The sequence below is a fragment of the Pundamilia nyererei genome, unplaced genomic scaffold (assembly GCF_000239375.1).
Source record: "Pundamilia nyererei isolate P.nyererei 1_Seehausen unplaced genomic scaffold, PunNye1.0 scaffold00066, whole genome shotgun sequence".
Taxonomy (NCBI): Eukaryota; Metazoa; Chordata; class Actinopteri; order Cichliformes; family Cichlidae; genus Pundamilia; species Pundamilia nyererei.
Genome location: NW_005187467.1, coordinates 1,472,552 through 1,498,849, shown reverse-complemented (window position 1 = coordinate 1,498,849; position 26,298 = coordinate 1,472,552). Strand labels below are relative to the sequence as shown.

Sequence of the window (26,298 nt, the reverse complement as noted above, 5' to 3'; positions counted from 1 at the left end):
CGCAGCCATATTGTCAGTTAAACCTCCCAGATTTGCCTGGTGTGTTTTTTATCTTTCGTTCAGAGAGTCGTCTTCTAGCGTCCAGTGAGTTGCATCCTGCGTTTGGTTATAGTAATTCATTGTCAAGTGTTGAGGCAGGCAGAATTGAAAAAGAACCCTGTGGCATGAATGGTAAGGTGTTCAGCTCGTGAAATATAATTATCATGGCAATGCATTTGGATGAAGCAGAAATACAGGTTACTCTGAGCTTCAGAGTGAACTGTGATCAAGCATTTTTGTAAGGTTTCCATTCATAGTGACATTTGTAGATGCGATCAAATGTTTTTATATCCACGTGGTCGCTTCGAATGTCATATTTGCATGACAAAAATTGCTGTCCACTGTACTAATACCCATTGATTTATGTCGTGCTTCTCTGAGACAGCAACGTCTTGCAGTTTTATCTTTATTTTCTTCTGTTTTCACTTCAACAGTTTGTCCTTGACGCCAAGAAAATAAAATGCACCACATAGCTGAATGCCTAAAGTTCTTCTCTGTGTAGATCTTATACTCTGTGTTCTGTTTGGCAGTAGTAGTTTTATGTTGCAGATTTTAATCATCTCTGTGGGTTCAGAGTAGTCTTAGATTTGTTTGAAACCTCCGTTTCCAACTGGTGATGATTTGTAACTTATAAACAACACAATTCATGGAGGGACACCTGCCACTTTTACAGATGCTGGAGTCCCAGCATTTCTATGTGGCACATAAAAAAGAATATTTGTGGGAGACTTGCACCGTAAACTTTATAGGTGCAAGATTTGTTGTGCAATATTTTATGAAATCTAATCCTAGTGGTTCTCCGGGCTCTCATTGTGTGTGCTGAGCCATGCATGCGCTGTTCGGGGGCATGCATTTGCATTTGATATGTTTCTGCATCAGCTTGGTTAAGTGTGTGTATGTGGGTGTACGGAGATTGTTATTTGAAAATAGTCAGTAATGGCTTTTTTTAACATACCACCATTATGCTTCCTGAAATGATATGAGCATGTTTGAATTAGACATATTTTATACACATTTGAATGCCTTAACTTTATTTTGGGCGATGATAAAGGCTAAAATATTTTCTTTTCCTTTTTCTTCTACAGAACTCTCAAACTAAACTGGCATTGTAACCCACATTTGATTTTGGAAGTAGTGTGGAGGCAGCCATGGAAGTGAAGGAACGTAGACCCTACCGCTCACTTACTGCTCGGCAGGACACAGAGCGCCGTTACACTAGCTCCTCAGCAGACAGCGAGGACGGTAAACCCAACGCAAAGTCCTACAGCTCCAGTGAAACACTAAAAGCCTTCGACCATGATTCGAGGATGGCTTACGGGACCCGTGTCAAGGAAATGGTTCATCACGAAGTGGATGAATTCAACCGACAAGGTTAGACAAAATAGTAGACGAGAAAGTGTCATTAATATCACTTGGTATAGCTAGTAACGGTTTATTAGTGATATGCATCATCATTTTTTAATGATGAATCTCTTATTAATTTACATTGAGTCGCAGTAGAGGTCACTCAGCATCATCCAACTATTAAGTAAGGTGGCTATGGATTGAACTTACCATGGCAATGTTAAAAACTGCATGGAGGACATGCACACTTTCACCTGCTCGCTGAAATGCATAATTAATCATTTAAGTTTAAATGAAATATGATGGTAGATTTAAATTTGCTTGCCACTTGATGTTGTAGTTCTGCTTTAGCAGAGCAAAAGCAAAAAAAAGGCAACATTTAAGTACAGTAAAACAGGGAATTGAGTTACAATTTGCCCCAGTGTAACAAGACATAGTTCTGATAAGGTACCCTAAAGTGAATATAGTGAAAGCATATAAAGATGTTTTGTTTTTTTAAATGTTAAATGTCCCAATCCTTCATGTGCTTGCAACTCCACGACCACTGCTAGTGAAACCTTTGCTCTATAGTGTTTTCTCCGCCCAGGCCATTAAATTGCTGTCATTTTCCTGCACTGAATACTGTTAATTATGTTAAGTGATGCAGCTAATTATGTCTATCTGTTGGCTTGCTGTAGGGGGAGACTTTTCCCTTCGAGATCTTGGCTTTGGAGATGCCCTCCCATCGCATGTCGCCACATACAGGACTGACCTGGGGATGGCACACCGCGAATATTCAGTCAGTGTGGGCTCAGATGCGGACACGGAGACGGACGGCATTATGTCACCAGAGCATGCAGTCAGATTATGGGGCCGCAGCAACACCAAGTCAGGCCGCAGCTCGTGCCTCTCCAGCAGGGCCAACTCCAATCTAACTCTGACTGACACAGAACATGAGAACACAGAAAATGGTAAGGAGCTTTTCTCTTTTTACTTTTTCTCAGCCATTCTTTATCAAAAAGCAGAGTCTGAATTTTTTTGGTTTATTTTGACGCTGGTGTAAACAACGTAACATGTTGTTTAACAGGAAAAGAAGAACAGCGTGAAATAAAGTCACAGTTTTAGACTAAATGATTATTATGTTAGGTTGAATAGTTTTTGGCATTGCTCAACTGGACTTCTTACAAAGACAAGATGAGCTGCAATTAAACATGACAGTTTCATTAAGCCTTTCAGATTTTTGCTTGATTATATCAGAAATTGGCCCAAAGACCAGCATAATTAGGATGTGACTTCTAAAAGGAGATGCGCTTATTAGTTTTCAGCACGATCAGAATTATTACCTGCCATTACCTCTGCTTTTTGTTTAGGGATCGCTTCATTCTTGCTTTCTTTCTGCTGAATCTGTTGTATTGTATTGGTCTTTGTTGGACAATGATCTGTCTTGGTGCTTCTGTTTTGTCCCAGAGCGCATGAAGTCTTTGTGTGTTTGCTCAGAAACTCACATATAAACCTCTTTAAATGAAAATTAAATGTTTAGCCTCGTTAAATGTCCACGTGTTCTACGTTGTATGCTGGAAGACATGAGATAAAAGAGCAGTCATCATCATGGCTGGGGTGAAAGGGGGGCTGTGGGGTGGTGTTCAGTAACAGGCTCAAAGATACAGATTCAAACAGCTGGGATCTCATATTTAATTAATCTAAGGAACAAAATTGTGTCAACCTCTGGGGGTGGGCCCAACTTGTCATGGCTGGCGATCGGGAACAAGGGTTAACAAACATTAGCAGCGCATTACTGGCCAAAGGATCATGTTATTCATTACATACATTTCACACTGTATTGTATTCTGTGTTCGCTCTTTACAGCGAGTACAGAATACATTGGCATTCTGATACATCAGGTGACCCTGTATAATCAGCTCCTGTCTTTCTCAGGAATCAGTTACCAGTTCAAACATGTAATGCTGAATGAAATTACAGTTATGTTATCAGTAGTGCTATTGTGTGTCAGCCGAGTCAAAGGTGAATGGAGGGAGACATATATCTGTGCATGCTACAGTATTTCAAGTGTTTTTAGGGGTATTACAATTCCAGAGCCTGACTTTACCTGCGACAAAGAAAACGCCGGAAGGGAATAACAGTTTTGCTGAAGCTACTTGTTAAATTGCAGATTAGCGAGAGCCGTAAAGTTGTGATATTACAGAATTCTGTTTGGAAGATTAAATTTGGATGCTCAGTCCCGCTGTGCCTGTTTGTCAGTAAACTCTGTTGCATCCTGCTATTTTTTTGGACAGTGTGTAAACTGAAAGAAAAAGCTCTCATAGGTTGGAGGTACTCTGTCATTTAATTTGCTTTTTGTGATACAGAGGTACTACATGGTAAAGTTTAAGGTCTGTTTAGAACGATACATAGTTAGAAACAAACCTAAATCATGCATATTAACGGGTAGATTTATGACACTGTTCCCAGGATACTTCCCAGAAAGAGGAACTCATCAAGGGCCTAGCGGCAAAATTCTAATTGCCCCTGCACAGCCTTGTAGAGAACCTTGTGAATAGTTTTGCATTTCAGAGTGTGTCACATTATGTATTAGCTTCTTATTATAACTGACAGAAATGACTCTTGGAAGTGGAATCCATTTGCCCGAATGACTCAGGGAGAGAACATGGCATCTCTCTGCTTGATCATCTGAGATGCCAAAGGACTTGATTTTACCAGCATTGTATATAATTAAAGAGACTCTTCTTGGTTGACTGTTCAGGGGTTGGTAGGCTGGAATGTATTCAGAGCACCCGAAGCTGCAGCATCATGCGTCTGTGAGACCCAATCGGGATTCTAAGTAGCTTTTTATTCCACTCACCCAAGCAGAAAGAGCACTTGTATTCAGCATTTAATTCAGTAATGCCTGATAACATACAATTTATATATGGCAAGTTAATTAAAATCCATCGAGCAGGTCTGCTTGTGTGTGCTTTAATCTCTTTAAATCAACAAACCATTTACTCTGCTTTAATGTATTCAAGCCACTGGGCAGTCCCCCCTTCTTCACATGTGACTTACTTGACCCTAGTTTTAATGCATGCAAATAAGTGACAGCAATTTTGGAACAATTTTCTCGATGCTGTGATTCAGTTGTCAGTTTTACACTGAAAAAAAAACCTTTCCTTATCATAGTGTGCTTCACTGATTCATTCCATTTGAGATGTCGCAGTAATATTAGCCTTTATCTTGATTGCCGTTTTAACAAATTACATGATTAGTTTCAATAAATAAGTGTAGTGTCGCAGACATGCAAATTTTTATTGTTATCATTTGATACTTAATGGAGAAATAAGTATTTCCAGTGCTCATTGTAAACCTCATTTATATGCGTGCATCTGTGTGCACATGCATGTGCTCGACTGTGGATTGGATATCATTTAAATGCAGTGTGTACCGGTATGTGTGTTTATCCTATCCATGCTGCCTCCGGTCCCTAGGGAGTCCCTTGAGGATGCTTCCAGCAGCCAGCGACTGCTGAGTCATTGCACATCTTACAGAGTTTAAACTGCAAGAAGGGCCAGGCAGACTGCTGGGTTTGGGAGAGACTTGCTGTTCTTGGTTTTTACCCAATAATGGCTTATCCAGATGTGCTCTCTAATCCAACTTTCCCCCACTGTCATGGCTGGGCTATTACATTTCTGTAACCATAAGAACCGGCAGTGGAGATGGCCGCAAAAGCCTGTCGAGGGATTGTTATTCATGTGTTCCATAACCTGTGGAGAAAAATAATGTGGCTAAAGTCTACACAGTTCTTGTTGATAGAAAATGTTTGAGTGACTGATGCTGATATTTTTCAAAGGACAAAATGTAATTAGTTCCAGTGAGTGGTTAGTTATGTTGTGTACTGATTTTGCTTTCCCTTTCTCCGTCCTCCCGAGAGATCTTGTCTGTATCGATTGAGGAGATATACTATGCAGCCGAGCCTTGATGTTACTGTAAAGTTCAATTTCATGATACGCTTTGTTACATCATTTCACAGAAATTTAATGCCGGTATAAAGAATATGCAAAATTTTTTATTTTAATTATTTCATTTTATTTTATTATTAATGGTCATTACTGAAATCCTGGTAACTGTAGGCATTGCTTCAGGGCAAAGCCTCATGATACTTTGGTGAAATCTTCTTGTGAAAGTCTCTCCATAGCCTGCAGCACACAAGCAACTAGTAGGGGTTTGTGTTGTCTCCACACACTCCTGAAATCGCTGGATTCACTCTGATTTTAAATCTTTTATTAAATGAAACTTTCCTTGAGGGGGTGTCTGAGTGAAATCAAAATTATATGCTAGTAGTACTAATAATAATTTGAATAAAGTTTTCTGATTTCCTTTTAAAATAGAAGATTTCAACACAAATGAGCAGTCCTGATGCCAGATGCCACTTCTGTTGAGCTTAGGAGAGGTTTTCATTATATAAATGTATTTTTTGGGACGGGGGTAAAAAAGAAGTTGTGTCAAGTTGTGTCCCGCAGCTGTGTTAAATAACTCACTGATATGTGGACTTGCTGAATTCCAAAAAATTATATATGAATGATTTGAGTATATTATAGCAACTTAAGTAAATTAGCTTATTTTTATGGATTAGTCTTGCATTGAAAACAGTTACATTTGAGGGGATGGATGGATGGATGAAAAGAGTAAACTAAAATTAAGTAAGACAGTTGCATGGAGCACAAAACTCCTTGGATCTGTACTCCACACTGTTCTCAGTTTAGTTACGGTTCCCCCGCTGCTCTGCACAGAGAGCAACCCACCCAGTTCTCTACAGATTCAGTCACACACACTCTGCACTGCTCTGCCTCAGTATCCCATCACCACCCTGTTTCATAACCAAAACCAACAACATTTTTAAGGGAAAAAATATGCACCTCAGATTTTTGAGCTAGAGCATCTCACTGAAATAAGACACTAGTCCATACTACTTCTTTGAGCAAACAATAAGTTGTATTACTGCCAAGTACTAGTAATAGTACCACCCTCCAAAATGCTATCTGCAGTATGGGGAGTTCCCATCCTAGAAAGCATCACTAATATACACACCCAAATACTACACATTTTATTTTTAGGTTCTGTTTACAATTTTTCTCTCCTTTAAAATAACCCAGAAGTGCTTCTGTGCCACCACTAACAACCCCTTGCAACAGAATACCTAAACTTAGCTCCCACACACCCCTGTTTATATATTTTACTTTTAGGATTTCTCTACCTCTCCTATATCCATTACTTTTTAGTAACACATGCTCCATGCTTTTTTTCCCTTTCTATATGGTATACATGGTCCGATACTCTCTTTTCACGGGTAGTTGAATTTAATCATGTATGACCTGTTCTTAACCTAGAAAATATGACTTCTTCTATTCTGTATATTTAATCACAGTACATGTAAATACCCATTTAACAGAGCTGTGACCTTACACAGTGTATGGGCTCCGATCAAATACGGCAGCGTGAAATCGCTGTGACATCACGTGAACTATGAACAGAATGGACTTTACTCTCAATTGTTGAATTGACTCAATAAAAAGCCATTAAGTTGACTTGCCAGAATGCAGTATTTTGCTGAAATAACACAACTGACTCAATTATAAAAAACAAAAACAAAAAAAACAACCTTATTTGTGCAGTATCCAATTAAAGAGGATTCTTTTAAACCAACAATTTCATTTGTTTTTGAGTGCAGTATACAGGAAATTTCATTAAAAGAGAATGGACTTAATGAGCATTTAAAGTTCATTTTTTAAAGAAGAGGAATATTCTGATCTTATAATTATCCAAAATAGTAAAGCATTTTCCCCCCAGTTTTTCTTCCCTTTCCTATGATCTTTATCACAACAACACACTTTAGAGGCTGCTCCACAAACTAGTGATTTGAGGTAGCATGCAAAAATAAGGCCTGAATATGAGCGGTGGTCGTGTTTTTTAAGTCTTTTTTTAAAAATTCTGATTATAACATGAGTCCGTGATCAGCATTTATACCTTCAAAGCACATAATCTGCTGAGCTGATCATGCGTTTAGCTTGGGTAAGTGCAGCATTTATTGATGGTGAGTTGGCAGATAAAATGTGGTCAGTCTGTTATCTAGATTCACTCTGCTGCTGCATTCTTATGATGTTTTTGCTACCGAGATGTTCTTTTTGGTCTGCTTTAGATGTTGTTACTGACATCCACTGATGATCCATACATGCAGTCATAGTTAGTGTTAGTAAGTGTTATAAAAAACTGTGAAACAAAACTCACACAGTATTCTCCAACTCCTTGGTGACAATGATTTTGTTCCCTTGCTACCTGGTTTTAGATGCATGTTGAAGGGTTCAAGACTGAAGAAACCTTGAACTGTTGAAAGATTGAGGTTAAGAGCTCCAGGGCTATACTCAGTTACTGAATCTTTGAACATAGCATGACTGAGTGTGAGGGACAGGTGTTCCTCGTAGAAACGTCACAGCCCCAAAAGGCTGAGGAGCTTTGAAAAGCAAATCTCTCACAGTTTTGAACTTGAGCGGGGAGTACATCAACCTGTCCCCTGTATCCACGCATTGAAAGGCCTTTTGTTCGCTTCTATTCACTGTCATTATTCTTGTGCCCAAGCCACAATTCCATTGCATAAAGAAGCACCTACACTTGAGGGTGATTGTAAAATGTATGTGTTACAGAGACGCAGCCCTAACAATAGTCCACTTTCTTTTGTTAAATCCAGTACTGTTTTTTTTTTTTTTTTTTTCAAGGGGGGGGGTTGTTTTTTAATTTGACCTACGTAAAGTAAAATCCAGGATTTGGTGAAGTGAGAAGCTGAAAAAATCTAAATGAAATAATTTGAAAGGTTACAGAGAATAAGGAAGCACATTACAAATGTACGCTCTGCCTAGAGATAGATGCCAATGGCCACACCCCCCTGAATCATATGAGAAGATGTCTTTGATGCACACTCCACATTTAAGATGTGTTTTAACTTTGAACTGAATAAAATTGGAGCCTGTGGGGTGAAGTGACATCAGCCTTTCATTTGGACACGTTTTTTCTGTATTACACGGCTGGACTCATAGCGCTTGCTTACAACGTTACGGGAGTATTTTTTTGTTTGTTTGATAGGTTTGTGGGTTTTTATTGGCTAATTAAAAAGAATTAAGATAGAAAAAGTAAGGCTATGATAAACTATTGATACAGACTGTGATTGTTTCTCTCTAACAGATATCTTTTTTGCTCAGAATATTGTTTTTCAAATACCCTTAGGAACAATTACACTGTCCTATTGTAGTTTATTAGCTGTATCGGTTTTCCTGCAGACACAACAGAATCGTTGTCAAACAATGGTATTTTGAGGCATCATTGACTTTTGGCGTCTGTGATAGAGGCTGTGATCCTTTGCTGTAGAGGAGAGTTTTTGCTGTAATGCTGGGATCTGTAATTTGACTGCAACCACATCGAGCACAACATGGAAGCTTGTTCTGAAATGGTCACGGGCATCGCAGCGGCAGAATATCAGGCGAAATGATGCTTCAAAGAAATCACTAGTGGTTTCCTAGCTCACAGCAGCCACCACCCCCAGTATTTCTTATGAACTTATTTATTTGTTTACTTTTTTGGCAGAGTTTCTCCTCAGATCATGGATTAGTAGAGATATTTGCTGGCTCATTTGCAGGCTAATTTGGTGGGTTTTATAGGCCCTTGTGGACAGTTTTGAGCTGTTATCTGTGGGGTTGCTTATCCACTCCCTGCCAGTGCCTCTGACAGTCTAAACCAACATCACATCAGGGCCCACCACTGAGACTCAGGGGCCTCAAAGCACGACATGGAGGAGGATGAGCCCTCCTCTTTGGAGGATTATCCAAACCTAGTGTTACAATTTCTGTCCCTCTTTTAGCAATATCCATTTAATGTAGAGTCCTATTTTATATGCTTGTGTTATTTTCAGAGAACAGTCATTCTTAAAATGGAATATAAGCTGCAATGCACTGATTCAATATTCTGAATCTTTTTCCGTGCATGAGTAATAGTTACTGTCCAGATTCAAGGATCCTGTATTAAATACAGTTTCTTACTCAATGCTATCATATAAATATGTAACATACCATTAAAACAAAACAGCTACAAATCTCTTGTATCTGATGCTTTTTATGTTTCTCTTTTCTAGAAGCCTTGCAGTAAAATTTCAGATAGCTCTGAATGATCGGTTATCGTTGCGAAAGCAATTAGGGGTTGTTATTGAGGTTGAGGAAGCAGAGATCATAATGTGCTGTTGCCCCAGTCTCAGATAAAAAAAATAATTAAATGTTCATGCTGAGAATTTTCTCATTAGCAGTCACCTCTGATATGTATGGTCTCTGACACAAATTCAGCTATGGAACTTTTAGTCCTACTTGATCTAACATTTATCAGTAAACACCAGCTATGGAAATTGAATATGTAAATATGTTTCTGTCACTTCATCATCCAAAGGTAGAAAACACTTTCTTATATTTAAGATGCAAAATCAAATCATGGTTTTTTTATTGAACTCTCATGCATATTTCATCGTATATGTATAAAAGTACACAAGAAAAGAGCCAAAAGAGTCTCAGTGGATGCGGATGAAACGTGTCTATTAAATTTGTGTTTCTTTTAAAAGTCTTACCCGGGAATGATGTGAGTTCAGATGGTCCTTTGTGAGTATAATTATTTGTCAATACAGAGCGATTCAAAATAAGATTAGCATGCTTAAATATAAGATTATTTTCACACACATAAAGACTCATTGCGCTGGACAGCTCATGTTCTTCCTGGATTATTTATCTCTCATTGAAAATAGCTTGGCACAGTGAAAATTTCACAGCCTGTGAATTTTGAAGAAAATAGTTTGGGATATAAGCTTTACAGTTTTTTTTCTTCTGCCTTCAGAGGTTTCCCAAAAGTACTGCTGTCACACTGGAAACGCCAGTCTTATCGCAACTGTATGAATTGCCAGCTTCTGCAGTAGGTCGCACCAGAGCTGCAGTCTATCTGTCTGTCTTGCAGTGTGTGAATTACCAAATTCTGGCATAGATGCACTTTTAGAGGATTTAAACTGGTTTCTTACTAGCTAAGCTCTGTCTGTTGTTTACAGTAGGTTGGAAGTGTAACGCCTTTACCATTTTGTTCCGTGTAAGTGTAGTTCAGACGCATTTTCCCATTTAGCTTAGGTATGGATGGCAACCTGAGGCAGTATGTTTTCAAAATGTCAAGTTGAACAACTTAATCAGGTACTAGAAAATAAATTGACTTCTGTCAGTCAGCTGCCTGATAAACAGCCACTATAAAAATTTATACGCTACACTAGTTATGTGACTCTATAGCATACAACAGTTGCATGGCTGCGATAATATTACGTTCGCTTTTGCAAAAGTGAAGTGGAAAAGCGAGGACAAAAAAGAATATTTTGATTTTCCTAACATTGTTATAATGTTAAGTCGAGCTTTAAGTCTTGTGTGCCCCTTTTGTCATTTGCTAAAAGACAGTGAGAGGCAGGAAAAGATTTTCTATAAGTTTGTTGTGGTGAGCTCAGCCTGCTTTGTTGGGGTCTGCTGGGGGAACTGCGTCGGAGCTGGTGACACTAACAGATGGATAATCTGATCAAGAAAGCTGGCTCTGTGATTGGCTACAAATTGGACATATTTGAAGATTTGTGGTCGAGAGGAGGTCACTGAAAAAAATAAATACCAATTTATAATACTGACCACACTGTTCACCGTTTACTGGACTGGCAACGGCGGACTTTCTTTGACTGACTGTTTCAGCTCTACTGCCAAAATTCAGTTAAACATTTATTGACATTTTAAAAACTTTTTTGCTTCTACTTTTTCTTTTTCTTAGTGCTGTTGATGTTATTATTATTAAATTATATTAACTGCTGTAGCAAACATATTCCTTAATCTCGGATAAATAAAGCTTTATTGTACCTTTTCTTATCACATCGTAGACTTCTGGACGTTCTGCTTTCTTCACACTGTACACATCCAAGAAAAGTATAGAAGTAAGATAGAACCGTAAATGTCTCATTTTATTCTAGAAAGTGACAGCTTCATGAATAATAATACAACCTGTAACAGCCAGAATGCAGTAAACAAAGGACTGAAAAAAGATTAGGCTTATGGCTCATATTTATCCATTAAATATTTGTTGGACTCCATTCTTATCCTGCGGTTTAGCTCAGAACATCCTTTATGTAACAGAATGTATGTTTAATATGAACTAAAATGTCTCAAGGTAACATTACTGAGGTAACATTATACTAGGGCTGGGCAATTAATCCAGTTTCATTTTCAATTAGGATTTTATCTTCCAACAATTATGAGAACAAGATAACTGGGATAAAGCAATTATTGTTTTTACTGTATGTTCATTTTTTCCTAAGTGTTTCACCTGTTTCTAAAAAGCAAACAAAAAAAACTAATAAAAAAAACCAAAAACAAAGCTGAGACGTTAAAGTCATAAAATGCTTCCATTAATGAACCTTCCAAAGGTTCATTAATGGCTGCTTACAGCTGCCTGACAGTCGCTGGCTTGCTGCAAGTCCAGTGCCGGCTGGGCCTGGACCACATCCCCCATTGCAGGAATTCTACTGTAGAGGCTGTTGGATGGTTGTGGGCCACCAGGGACCCTTCCGAGATTGGCTCTACCGTTGACCAGTTTGTGCTTCCATCTCCCTCTTTTTCTCCAGTTTTTCATTATTAATTAATTCATTTTTTCCCAGTGTTTTGCTTGAGGCAATCCCTTATAAAAAGGCCCATTTTTTTAAAGTTCATGACGTCCACTGCACTTATTTAACATTTGTCTGTAATTGGTAGTTATTCACCATAATTGTTGGTAAACAAACTGTTCAATGTTGTCTTTAATTCTTAAATGATTCTTTTTAACCCTTACAAATGTGTCAAAACGTAAAACGAAAAATTGTACACAAAGGACTCAAAGCTCAACAATAGAATATATAAAATATTGGAAATTCTTATAATTTTTTGCTACTAGATTGACGAATTATTTAAAAATAATCATGATGTTTGTGCTGTTGTCCAAGTCCAAATTTGCAATAAAAATAGTTTTCCTTGCTGTGAACAATTGTTCCTTAGTAAAGGTGTTTTCTGTCTGCACAAAATATTCTTGCAACTGACATTCAACCAAGTATTGTTAACTACATACTTGGATGAATTATAAGAAGTACTTGGATGGTTGGAATATACTTATATAAGGTCGAAATTGTTTTCAAATTCAAAATACATTTATGCCCACATTTCTTTACTCTTTGTTTAACTTCTTGTGGTATAAACTAATCTTACTGAACATGTTGCTGACTCTTAGTGGCTTAACTTTTATCATGCTATGAATTATATAAGCACTTACAAACATAAGCCGCTTGACAGCATGTATTTTAGATAGCCTTTTGAACTGTCTTGCACTCAGTGGGAGCTGAACACACACACAAATCAATTCTTCAACACTGACAAAGTGTCTGAAATGAAAAACAGTGGGCTTTTATGTAAGCTATCTGGAGAGCATGATGAGAGGAGGATATCAGTTTTAACAGAGGTGTACTCTCTTTCATGAAAGCCTGCGTGTTACTCCGATGGCTATATACAACATCTGGTGGAATCATGTAAAATGTGTCCCTCTCAGTAAAGAATTTTACTGTATTATACAGTTTGGATTCCAGAAGAAAATTTGGAAGATGTAAAGGTTTTCAGTTTTTTGAGGCCGTGTTTAAGCTCTTTATTGTCTTTTATTAGGAATGTAGCTTTTTCTTAAGGGTATACTTTAGAATTTTATTAGGCAAGCCCTAGAATGCACTGAGGAATGGCAGGATGGGGATGGTGTTATCTTTGTTCAGCAAGGCCCGAGGCAAGCCACATGTAGCCCTAATGAGTCGCTTACAATTTCAGGCTCTGCTTGCTCTCAAACACCAAAAGTAAACTTTTGTCTTTTTTCCCCCTCACTATTCGGGGACCTTAAGAGGATTGTGGGATCATTATTTATTCATGCCATTGTGTTTATTCACCAGCCTCTTTGTGCGATGGAAGAGGGAATGGAGCAGCCTGTGCAGACGAAGTAAAAGCTGATAATTATCCACTATTAGTATTGTTTTTTCAGCCATGGTTTAAGTCGGCTCAGTTGATGATCGAGCTATGATAGAGGCCGCGAAACATCCATTTAAAGCAGATTACCATGTGCACAACTTTGAAGTTTGGAATCCTCTGCTGAGGATTCTCCAAATGGGCGTGATGCGTTTATAAGCCTGTTTTTACTGCACTTTTTCTGTGCAGTTAGAGAAGATGTCTTGTCACAGTGTCACTTGCGAACAGTTGTGTCGACCAGGAGATCCTTGAAAACAGCCATCACAGGCCTGCAGGATGTCGTTAACAGTGAGAGGTGAGGAGATTGGAACCTTTACTTTTCATCCTAGAACAAAGAAAACCCTGGGGATGCTTAAATGGGGTTGTATGGAGGGATTTAGCAATGTCAGACTGCCTCAGAAGTAGCACTGATTCAAAAGACCAGCAAAGTAAATTGTAAAAAAAAATGGGGGGGAAATGGGATTGGGCCTAAAGACCAAGGAGTCTTGAAAACGTTTGCTCAGTTAAAAAACACAACAACAAAAAAACGGTGCATCAGCTTAGCTGTCTCAGCATGTTCAGTTGGCCTGCACACTGTGTTCTCCGTTTATTCTAGGTGTCAAAACATTTCTTAAGGGTAACACAAAAAAGGTTGAAGCTTGCCGTTCAGCGGGATTTAGGGTTTCTCTTCGAACAGAAAAAAGTCTCCTCAGTTGATTTCAGTTTTAAATACCGAGTCTGATTCATTTCTCTGTTTGTCACAGAAAAGTAAGAACAGATGGTGTCTTTCAGCTGGATAGCGGGGCACACAAGTTTTCTTCTTTTCCTTCCAGCACAGAAAAATAGAGCGGACTGGATGCAAGAGAGTGGCAGCAGCCAAGCAGGGATGTGGGTAGAGGATGACTGGGGAGAGAGTCTGTGGTTCTAACCCAGAGAGGAAATGCCATCTCTAATCTAAGACACTCTGGCCTCCTGTTCATCTTCCTAGGTGATACCCTGGAATGCATCTGTCTTTTCTGCTGTCTGCTAATGCTGCAGATTTTTTTTTTATCTTAGTTAGAGATTCTCCTCCTTCCCCATGCGGATGAATAGATTAAAACTGCCTAAGATGTTAAATTAGTCTTAGGCCCATTGCCTGTGAATATACTAATGAAAATTACCCATTTGATCTAAATCACTAACTAATTCTAGCATTTTACTGCTATTGCTACGATATTTGCATTAATGATCGATGATGAGATTTTTTTCTCTTGTTTTCTGGATTTATTCTTTTCATCCATTTATAATTCAGCATTTGTCTCTTTAAGAGCATACAGTTGTTGTAAGTAATGGATGCTTTGCTTAAAGTGCTGATAGAAGTGTAGTGGTGAAAGTCTTAAATGGAATTGTTTCTTCTGTGGGCATACTGTTTTATTACAAGACAGTATAATTTCCATTTTCTCAGTAATGGTTAGTCCCGTCTATAAAGAAAAAAGACATTTATGTGTTTTTACAGTTTATTTTCAATCATACATTTGGTTCACTCTCGTTATTATGATATTGATTCCTCACAGGTAAATGGCACCATCAGAGAGATATTTATCAATTTTTCAATGCTGGTTCATAAAAGCTTGTTTCCCACTTCCTCTGCAAGCGAGGCTATGGTTCTATTGTGGAGTTGGGGTAAGGAGGAGGACTTGATGTCACATAGAATTGCACCAAATCAATAAGCAAAGTCTTGTTGTCACACAGCAGACATGTTTTGCGTAATCTTGAGTATTGCAAAGGAGCTTGATGATCTTTGTAGTATCACAGTTAAAAAAAAAAAACCCACATATGTTTACAATACGGTTTATCGCTTGTTTTTGGTGAGTTACTTTTATGACTCTGTCCCCTTAAGCTGCAAATTTGCTTTTGTTTACATTTCTTTTCTTTCTCTTTTTTTCTTTTCCTAAAGTGAGATCACTTTTCAAGTGTTAATTTTATCAAAAGGCTAGTTGTTGCTTGCAGCAGTATCATAGAACACAATTATGTCAATTTGGGAATTCTAATAATAATGCACAAGAGAAAATTAAGCTGCCTTGTTGGCCGTATTGCCTGTAGAACTGTGATTAGTTAAATTACCAGAGCACACATGAGTATTCAAGATACATCTTGTAGTCTTGTAATCTAATCCTGATAACTTTTTACATGCCTTATTACAAAATCTGTTGTTTCCATTGATCTTATCCGCACAAATATTTGTCAGAAGAAAATGTAAAATGTTTATATTCAGCAAAAATTACGGATAATATGGTCATTAAAAGATTATATACATTTTTGGAAATACAAAAATGAGAAAATTAATTTTTGTAACTGCGTTGGTTTTTAAACATTGCTTTTTGTTGATCTTTTGTAACATTTCCACCTGCTTTTGCTTGTATTTTTACTGAATCTCTGAGATTGTCAGTGACACAATGGCAATATTAACACCACATTTTCATATTCTCGAAATTCATTATAAAGTAAAATATGTGATATAGTTCATGAGAATACATTTGATAACACCCAAGTAGAAAAAAAAAGAATCAGACTTCCTTATTAATGGAGTCGGCTCTTTATCAGTCTTTTTAAAGACCTTGTGTCACACAACATTCCCCGGACAACTTATTCCTAAATGGTTAACACTGTAAATATGGCCACTCGAGCTTTAAGCAACAAGACGTTATGAGGGGGGAAAAACTTGGAAAGCTGAAAAGGGAATTGCAGATGCTCAGGTAATTTAAAGGCTATTAACTATCCAATTAAAGCACCTTGGTGGCCAAAGCACCTTGTAGGCAAATAAAACTCAATTAATAGACCATTATTTGTATTTGGTTTGGCATAATAGGCTTATTTATAAAGCCAGCTGTTTTCCTTTGAAGAGAATATATCCTTACTGCTTCTCAGCAAACTCACAACAGTCACTGTTGTATTAATTTGTTTTGATAGCTTAGTTTGAAAAGCACGAACACTTGTGGGTCATTTTTTTCTAGAAGTAAAGCTTTAATACTGCTGAAGTACCTTTATTTTTACCCACTCTTGTTTAGCAGAGACACTGTCAAAGATACTAGATTTTTGCTCCATAAAGTGTAAGTAAAGATTTCCTATAGTAGACACGGAAGTAGATGCTTGCTTCTGATTTTGGAAGATTTAATCAAGACTATCGGTGGTGGTGTGCATAATCACATTTCACCGTGTGCCACTCAAATTAGACACTGCAGAAGCAACGCATACCTGCAGCCTTCAGATGGGTCCAAAGACAGCTAATCAAGAGAAAAGGAGGACCTTCATAAGCGAAATCTGGCACATAATAATCAAATCAAAATAAATAACAAAACTCTGTGCATAGATGACTGATGATTGGCAACAGTACAATTAAAGTTGAGCACAGCGGCAAACATACGTATTTGTTAGACATAAATTTAGAGGAGAACTTAAAGGTGCTCCTTCACCAAGTAATGATGTAAACAGTACAGAGCCTTTGTGCTGCACCCATTGCATGTTTCTGATTAGGTCCTTACTGTGATTAGTGCAAAAGATGCTGAAAATTGCACTTCACTAACATCACCAACCACCATCAGCAGATTGGTGCAAAATGCCAAGTAGGTGCAGACAAGGAACAAAACCACTGTGGTGTAGAGACGAGCACTTTGCATGTATGTGCACACAGAAAAAATAGAGCTGTCCATTTCCATTTGACCTCCACGTTTAAACACAGTTGGAACACTTACAGCAGCAGGGAAAATCAGAATATTCACGATCAGGCCCGCTGATGATGGCTGAGGATAAAATTCAGCAGCCGAAAATATGACAAAAGCTTTATTCATGGCATAACATCTTGGAGTGAATCCTACTCCACCTACACTGGATGACAAAATTGGTGCCAGGAGCAAATTACATAACATTTTACTGATCTGCCAATGACAACCTGCCAACCTTTCACATACTCCTGTTCAAATGGTACCACACAACCGTCCAAGCCAATTTGTTGACACATAATATTACTTGTTTGTTCTTATTTGTCTATTTTTTATTTATTTTTTTGCTTTTTGGACCTTTTTGGGTTGGGGGCGGGGTTGCAATATTATCATTGTACAATGCTGTGATTAAATTAAATTACGATTAGCTTTACAATAAATGATTCTGCCTTTACTACAGTCTTATATGACCACCATTGTTCAACACAATGTGCATTTTACAAAGAGAATAGCTATGTGATGATGACACTCAGTCTCCTCTGAGACTCTGAGTCATACTTCTGTGTCCTATATGCTTAGTGCCCTTAGCTGCAGTTTTTAAGTAAACATAATTCAGACGAGTGACTCCATTCATCACGGAGTCACTCGTCTGCTCCAGCCTTCTTCTGTGTGGTGGCTGTATTTAACAAAAGCAGTCATAGACCTGGTTTATCATGTTGCGTAGCTGAAGAATGGCACATTTTATCTCCATGAATATGTCTTATTTTCTCTGTATAACTTCCGACTTTTATATCAGTCGGTGGTAAAATAAGAAAGATTAGTTAAGTTTGGAGAGAAAACAGGTTTGAATATCAGGACTCTGTTGATTCTTCTTATTCGACTTTCTTTTCACTTGATTACATCCTCCCTCTAAATTACATTCTTTGTTTACCTGATTTCATTTCCTCTCTCTTCGCATGTGAAGCCTCCTCAAATAAAGGAATTTTTAAACATAAATTTTCTTTCTTTGTTTGTACTGATTCTGCTTCTCATTCATGCACAAATGTAATCATTCTCATTAGTTTCGTAGCTTCTCAAGGCCAAAATGTGCATTACAGTCTGTACACATAATAGTTGTAGTTCTTAAATACGTTTGGTAATGCCTTTGCTTGTCTGTAGTCACTTCTGAACTCACATAATAATCAGAGGCATAATATACAAACAGATCTGGAGCAGAAAGTGTGGCTACAAATGCTTTTTATGTTGCTGTTGGTTTGAGTGACATAGCACATAGCTGATTATTGCTAAATAATAAATCATCAGTTTTCCAGCTTTTTATTTCTGTAATTTTAAATTGGTTATCCTGGTGTTTTTTTTATAGTGTTTATTTCTGTCTGTCTCTCTCTCTCTCTCTCTCACACACACGCACACACACACACAGTAACACACAATTTGGATGCCTTACATGTTTGTCACCTTACCCTGTGACACTGTGAATACTGTTTCTTTCACCATTTTGTGACATTTATTACACTACAGCCATTTTCACACATGAACTGTCATGTAGCACATTGAAGGAGATAGTCCGCACTACTGGAAGTAGTCTTATTTATTTATTTGTATTTATTTATTTATTTCTTTTTTGGATGAGGAAGCTTCCTGGATAGAATGTGTGGGAGGCAACACACTCTCTTACTAGCAGCTAATACAGCAGACAATTAGCTGCACTATTTGTACATCAGTGCAATAAGACATCACACGGACTTAGGTAGGTGTATTAGGTAGCTGACAAGTTGAAGACTGGCTAATTTCCCGTCTTACTGTTTCAGACATTTACATTCTCCTTTGCACCTCCGGTGTAGAGAAGTTCACGGCTGCAGCACATGTGTAAAAACAGCTTGAAGCTTAATGCAGGGTGAGATGCTATTATAGGGATTTGTGAACCAGTATACGGTAGATTCTGTAACAGTTTCCAACTCTAGAACGATTGAAAAAGGCAGTGTAAAACAGTGTTTAAGAAAGGTAAAGTGAAAATTGGTAAAAAGAAATTTTGCATAAACTAATTAAATAAAAATAGAAAGTAAGTCAGATAAGCACAGCATCATCTTGACAAAATTCCATTACACAGATCCCAAAGATCTGTGTAATGGAATTTTAACTAGTGCAGCCAGAGCACTAGTGATGAAGCAAATGAAAAATCCTAAAACAGCTAAAAAAAAAACCCAAACTTTTCTTGATTTTCTTTTCTATATGTTTTTTCTACTGTTCACAAACTTGCCTTGCCCATTTGGAAACCCCCTCGTGCTGCACTCGTCAGTTACTGTAAAAAATTTAGATTTAGCCCAGAATAGCGGCAGAGTGCAGATGTGATGTCACCACTCATGGAGCATGGACATGGAGCTCTGCCACTGAAGATGCAAACTTCTTTTTTGTTGATTTGTGAATTTCTTAAACAGTTTAACAATTGAATTCAGTTCAGTTCAATACAGTTTCATTTACATAGCACCAAATCACAACAACAGTCACCTTAAGGTGCTTTTATTGTAAGTTAAAGACCCTACAATATAAGAAAGAAACCTCGATAATCACACAGCTCTTATGAGCAAGCAGTTGGAGACAGTGGGAAGACAAAAATCCTTTTTAAGAGGAAGAAACATCTAGTAGAACCAGTTTCAGGGAGGGGCAACAATCTGCTGTGACCAGTTTAAAGTGTAATGAAGGTGAGATCAAAGAGACAGGAGAAAAGGAAAGCTATGAAGAGAGAGAGTGAGAGCTATAGTTTAATAATTGCTAATGATTAAGTACAGTAGTGATGTATAAACACACAGAGGTGATTCTACCAAAGAATCTTATGCTCCCATTTGCATGATGTAGCCCATGCCCATTACTAGTCTTTGGTCAGTTTTTGCTTATTTATTTTGAGCTGTAGGATTATAAAAAGAATTGATCGAATTTTTTCATCATACATTTGCATGTTTATACTGCTGCTAGGATCATGTCTGTAATTCATATACCACATACAGTTTTTTTTTTCTTTGACCTGTAGAACTGTAACATATAAAATCTTTTAATTATTATTTTTAAAAAGCCTCACAGTGCTTCAGCTTTTGTCTTTTTTCTGATTTCAAGTGACTTTTGATAACTCACTGCATAACTTTTATACAAATTCCATTTCATATAAGTGTATTTTTATTCATATGAAACCTATATTCTATATCCACCCATATCCACCAAGTGGTGTAGCATTACGCTTGTGTAGCGTTGTTGCTTCCTCTGTTTCAGCCTTACCTGTTGTGTTTGTCAGATTATCATTTTAAATAATTAGCCATTCATTCGATTCTGTTTTCACACTTTATTCTGACACATCTGAGCATTTTTAATAATAGTGTTATTAAAATGAATATAATTGAATGATACTGAAAGTAAAAGGTTTTAGAATGTTTGTTTACAGAGAGGGGTCACATGCATTTAATGCAAGAATGTTACATTATTAGTAGGTTCCTTTAGTTTAGAACAACCCAAATCTATTGAAATACATTTTGTCAGCAGTTATATAGGGAGCAAGCACTAAAAGCAACAATGTATTTAGCAGATTTCCTTACCTACAGATTACACTTATTTGCCTGTTCTTGTAATTGGCTTGCTAATGAGTAGATTAAGACCTTAAATGCAGTGGGTGGTCATCTGTTTTAGCAGTTGGGACAAACTAGGCAGTAAAAGGCACTTCCTGAAGCTGTCAGAAGCTACAGCAGTTGGGCATGGTCCAAGGGGTCCTAAGTAAAGGTTCCCTTTTGCTGCTGTAATATAGTGAGCGAAGGCAAAAGCAATCAACTCTGGCAGCCAGAGAAACTTCTCTGGCCATCTCAAGCTGTGGATTTCTGTCTGCAGAGGCCTTGTGTCTGGCTTCAGGTGGATGTGGTGTGGATAAGGCAGTATTAATGAAATGCAGTGAGACAGTAGAACCTTTGTGTGCAAGAGTAATGGCTTCTGAACATGACTACCTTGACCTCATTTACGTTATGACTTTGACCATGTTTAGAGGACTTTAATCTTTTCTGGTCTCAGTGATGAATTCTCTCTTAGAGGAAAATGCAGTAATATTCAGTCCAAGACCCTTGTGCAGCTCATCTTTGTATTTTCCGTCAAGCATTTCAATCCTACGGTTGATCTTAAATAGCGTCAGGTAGTAGCTTGTCAAGTGGTACTTGATTTAGCAGCACAGAGTTGTTTTTTGATACTAATACATGTCTTAGATGAATCCCGTTGAATCAGCCGTGATAATGCTCTTTGCTACAGCTTTTCCTCTCGCCGTTATACATTCCTGCACATTCAATCACAGCAGTGTCTTGGCCATTAACCCACAGCAGGACCACTATGCCTCAGCACCCATTACTGAACCGGCATTAGAGAGTTGAGAAAAAAATGAAGTGTCTGGTGTGAAGTGTGTGTAAAGCACAAACTGTGACTCTCTGAAGCAGTGGACGTTTACTGCTTGTGTAGGGCTGTGGCTGATATGTTAATATCACTAATTGTTTCCTAATTAGATGCGAGTCAGTGAGTCGTGTTTTAATACTCTTCAGGGATCATTACAGACATAGACGAAAATCGTCTCTCCTGATAAATGACAATCAGGTCAGCTGGAATTTCAACATCAAGACAGTAGGACTGATGGAAAAATGGGGAGAGCGCCATACTGATGGCTTTTGTGCGCTGTAGTCATGTTACTTAAGCAGTGTTATTTTCAGCGCACTGCAGAGTTCCATCAAAAGTTAATTACACATTAATAGGAGGTCTTTGTGGAGATTTAACATTCCCTGACAGCATGTGATTGGAGCCAATAAGGCTTAACAGACAAAACTGTACCATATTCAGATGTAAGAGTTATGGAAATATATTGAAATATAACGAGATGACTCATGCTTTAAAGGCAATTGACCTCTCTGACAACTATGCTGTTTTATTTTTTATATTACTGACAAGCAGAAAAGCTAAGATGGACACAGTGTACATACGAAAAAGGAAGGATTGGTTCAGGTTGGATTCATTTCTTGACTGGCAGGGGTTTTATATATTTCCACAGGAGGGGGTATTAACAGTCACCAGAATGAGGGACATATTCATATGCTTGCTGCACAGTGCGTAAATTTGATCTCTAATCATTTATCTCTCAGTGTAACTTTTGTAGTTTGGAGAATGGCAGTTATGCTAGATAACGGATGTGAAGAGAGGTTGTTTAGAATTTGAGGAGTTTTTAGATTCATAGTAATTTGACAGGCTCCTGATGGGATGCATATTTGCTGTGCTGTAATGTTTCCATACACCCTAACACGTCACCTCTGTTTTCCTCTTTTTGTTTTTTTTCCCCTTTGCTTTTGGATTTGTGCATTGTAACCTGTAATTATCCTCCCTTTTTTGCATTAAACATCCCAAAAAGGTGTTTTGTTGTTTTTGTTTCTCTAAACCAGTGCCAGGCATTTGCCTTTTCTATTCTATCTCAAAGTCATTTCAGCTGTTTGTATTGTTCTTCCCAGCTGGGATGAGGTGGCGGAGACAAAGGCAGATGTGTCCCTGTTTGTTTTTGAAGTGTCAGAGTTAAGTCTTGCATGTGTGTGTGTGTGTGTGTGTGTGTGTTCTGCTTCTGTGTGATGTTGCCTGTGTTTGGGTGTGTTTCATTTCCCCCCCATGTGTTGTCTCTGTTTGTGGTCCACAGGTCCTCCGCTGCATTGTTCATCCGCCTCCTCCTCCCCTGTTGAGCAGCTCCATTACCCTCCCCCTTCCATTGCAGCCAATGAGAGCCAGGGAGGGTTGCTAGGTAACTGTGCGGCTCAGCCAGCCCAGGACTCTGACTCTGAGGATGAGTTTGGCCCCAATTCATTCTTAGTTAAAACTGGCTCAGGGAACCTGTATGCTCCTGCTACCGCTACTGCTGATGGTGAGTTGGTTTTCAAACTACTGTTGCTTTGTGGAGGTTAGCCTTCCCCTGCTCCTGGATATGTTGTGTTATAGGTCATGTGGATGGCTATAGGCAAGAAAATGTCCCTTTTTTCTGAGCACCATGAGAGAGAGTAGAAACTTTTGAGTCGATATGTAGCCTCAGGAAATGCACAGCACTCTCTGAAGCAAGGTCTGCAAAGTTCAGAGCCTCACACAAAGAGATGGACGATTTTGGTTCAGCAGGAGATATTTGTCACAGATATTTCTCTTCAATTTCAATGTTTGATGGTGAGAGTATCCATCTAAAAATCCCTCAAAAGCAGCTGCATGCAACCTCCACACCTCAGACAAGAAATACAAAAAAGACAGTACTGAGACAGTACTGAAGTACTGAAATGTAGTCCTTGCCATATCCTACTCTGAAGTCTGAGTGGTCTGAAGTTATGTTAAAACAGTTTTAAAATAAACACTGTCATTTTTTTTTTATTTAAATAGCATAGCAAAACATGGTTTTTGAGCTAGATTTAGTCTAAAGAGTCCCAACATGATTTCTTATTAATAAATGTCAGCTAATTATTCCTCATGAAACGCAATGTCTCCTGCTGTTAACTTAACACTCACTCAGACTGACAGACTCACATGGTGTTAGGAGATGACAGAAATGTAGTGAGTGTAAAATATTTACAGTATGTTTACCAAGCAGCAGTCAGACTATGTTATTCACACTATCAGTAGTTAACTTTCAGTTATAATGATATATCTTTTTTATTTGCATGAGTTGTGTGTGCAGGTAAATGTAATTTGGCTGGTCTAGAGGCTGAAATTATGGTCATATATTATTTGTTTGTTGCTGCATTGTACTATTCTGGTTGCTACAAATTCAGAGACTTTTGCATATTCACTGGTTGCTTAGACCTTCATTTTCAGTATAAAAAGTTATTTCTTTGTGTTTATGAAACATTATGAAACTTATCACTCACATCTGCATGCTAAATAAGATGCTTTAGAGTTGTTTTAATGTTGATGTCTTTCAGCTACTGTACATCTGTTACTGGTGGAGTAAACCCAAAGGAAAATTCAAAAAATCAAAGTATCTGATCAATCTTACAAATCAAATACTAAAGGGTTAGCTCACAGAGCTCCAAACTACCCCAGCTGCCTGTTTAGAAAGCCCGGAGAAGGAGCTATTAATCCCATCGCAAATCTCAACACTAATTCCTCAGTAGCAACATGCTGGTCACCCAACAGTGACATGACTGTGCTGAAGGGGACATGGGTGGGGGGAATGGCCTTTAAAGCAGCAGATTTGTCTCATAACAATGACACTGATTTGCATAGGTACATCGTTTAGGTTGGCCTCTGGCTGTCAGTAAGGGGTTGGAGACTACCGATGAGGAATGTCCCCCACCAGTAGCTTTGGTCATCTCAGGTTTTGTAGGACTGATTGTTAAACTGCAAACTAGAGCAAGTTTCTATGTGCCTTTCATATACAATTTCATATAACAGTACACCAGAGCTCTTAATATTTCCATGCTTGTCTGTTCTGAGAAACTTGTAAATATTGCTTAGTGCTTGGCAAAATGGGCTTTGCTTGAGATTCTTCATTAATGAATGTTATTATTTAGTTCTACACAATGTTTGACAGTAAGAAGCGACGTACAGTTATATAAGAGGAAATAGCCTTCGTTCTTCAGCTAACTTAAACCACCTAATGAGTTATGTAAGCTTGTTTGATGCCTGTCTCTTCAGTCATTCTATAGTCTTGCAGATTTTCTTTTAAAATTCAAATTTGGAGAACTGTCTGTGTAGTTTGTGTCAAATAATTAGTGGCAATGTTATCATGAGCTACATAAATGTATCTGCCATTGAGCGTGCATGAGTGTTGTATACACAAAATGACATAGCCAATATAATTAATCAGATTACACATTTCTATATTTGTTTAATTAAACATCTGGAAAAATAATTCAAATGTTTTCTGTTTTATTCTCTTTTTATGGATAAAAAAGGTTTCATGTTACTAAATGTAAATGTGAATTTGGCATGCATCTCAGGTTTCAGTGAGAATTGCATGAGCAAAAAAAAAGGTAATTTAAAAGCCACCATGGCAAAAATGACTGGAATATCAAATCAGATCTTTTTTTTAATGCAGGTCAGTTGTAGAAGAAAAATTCAAAGTCAGGGTTAACAGACTGTAGCAAAAAAATAAATAAATAAATAACATTATTATTGGCAGCAAACAACCACAGAAAATTTGCATGCCAAAATAATTGTCTCACAGTATATCTGTTGCTCTAGAAAACAGGTGGTTTTTTTTATCACTTAAAATTACATTTGCTGAAGGTCGTCTTTGAGCCCCCATACAGGACTTAAAATGTTCTGCTAGATTTTGAACAAGTAAACACTCTCAGCAGCATATCATTATTCACATTAGTAGCTTTCAAGGCAGCAGTGTTTATTTATTTCCCTTTTTTTTCCCTGTGGGGTGGGGGGAGTCCTGCTTTTATCTAGAGAAACACTGAGCAATAGTTTCTCTAAGGCTGATGAGGCTGCTCGCTGAAGCCTGCAGTTCTTTTATGAAGCATGTGTTTCACTGTGGCCCTCAGCTTTCTCTGAGGGGCTTCTTCCCGAGGAGACTGCCAGTGAGATCCCGCTGCCACACTGAGCCACAAGATCTGAGACACTGCAAACTCCCAGCATTAGCATCTCTTAATGCAAAACAGCATGGGGTCGGCCAGTGTTAGCTTTCAGCGCAGCCGGGCTCCCTGGTGAAAGGGCCAGCACACCACCACCACCGCACAGCTGACCAAGCAGGAATGCTGAGCCGGACAGAAGGCCCAGGGACATAGCTGTGTGTGAATTCAAATAAGTCTTCATTTGAACTGCTTAATCATCCCGCTGCGTCTGCAAGGACGGAGAAATGTGGTTAAAAGAGGTCACACCAGAAAGTAATTTAGCCACAGACACCGTGAGGAATAAAACTATCTGAGCCTAAATAATAATTTAATGAGCTGCACATGGCACTGCCATGCTTTGCCCCTGTTTTTCTGAGGATCTGATTTTTTTTTTTTTTACTGACATATAAAAAGAAATTGGTTTCTCTTAGTAATAGCTTCAAGTTATCAATGAACTAGAGTCAACAGACAATTTGTCCACTTCCATTCAGCTTGCTGTCCGTCAGCGTGCAGGGACTATGGATAATGCATTTTGCATACCTACATATCTTCCTTTCA

The 26,298-nt window shown here is 38.1% G+C and overlaps 1 protein-coding gene across 9 annotated transcripts in view; it reads left to right on the top strand.

Moving 5' to 3' along the window:
* tenm4 (teneurin transmembrane protein 4) overlaps nt 1–26,298 on the top strand; it is a 144,042-nt gene that overhangs the window by 32,519 nt on the left and 85,225 nt on the right. For all 9 annotated transcript variants that reach the window (XM_005735955.2, XM_005735954.2, XM_005735953.2 and 6 more), the window contains exons 2-4: nt 1,125–1,410; nt 2,061–2,333; nt 22,842–23,063. In XM_005735955.2, the coding sequence (XP_005736012.1) occupies nt 1,188–1,410; nt 2,061–2,333; nt 22,842–23,063 (718 nt within the window). In that variant the 5' untranslated portion in view covers nt 1,125–1,187. The remainder of the gene's footprint in view (nt 1–1,124; nt 1,411–2,060; nt 2,334–22,841; nt 23,064–26,298) is intronic.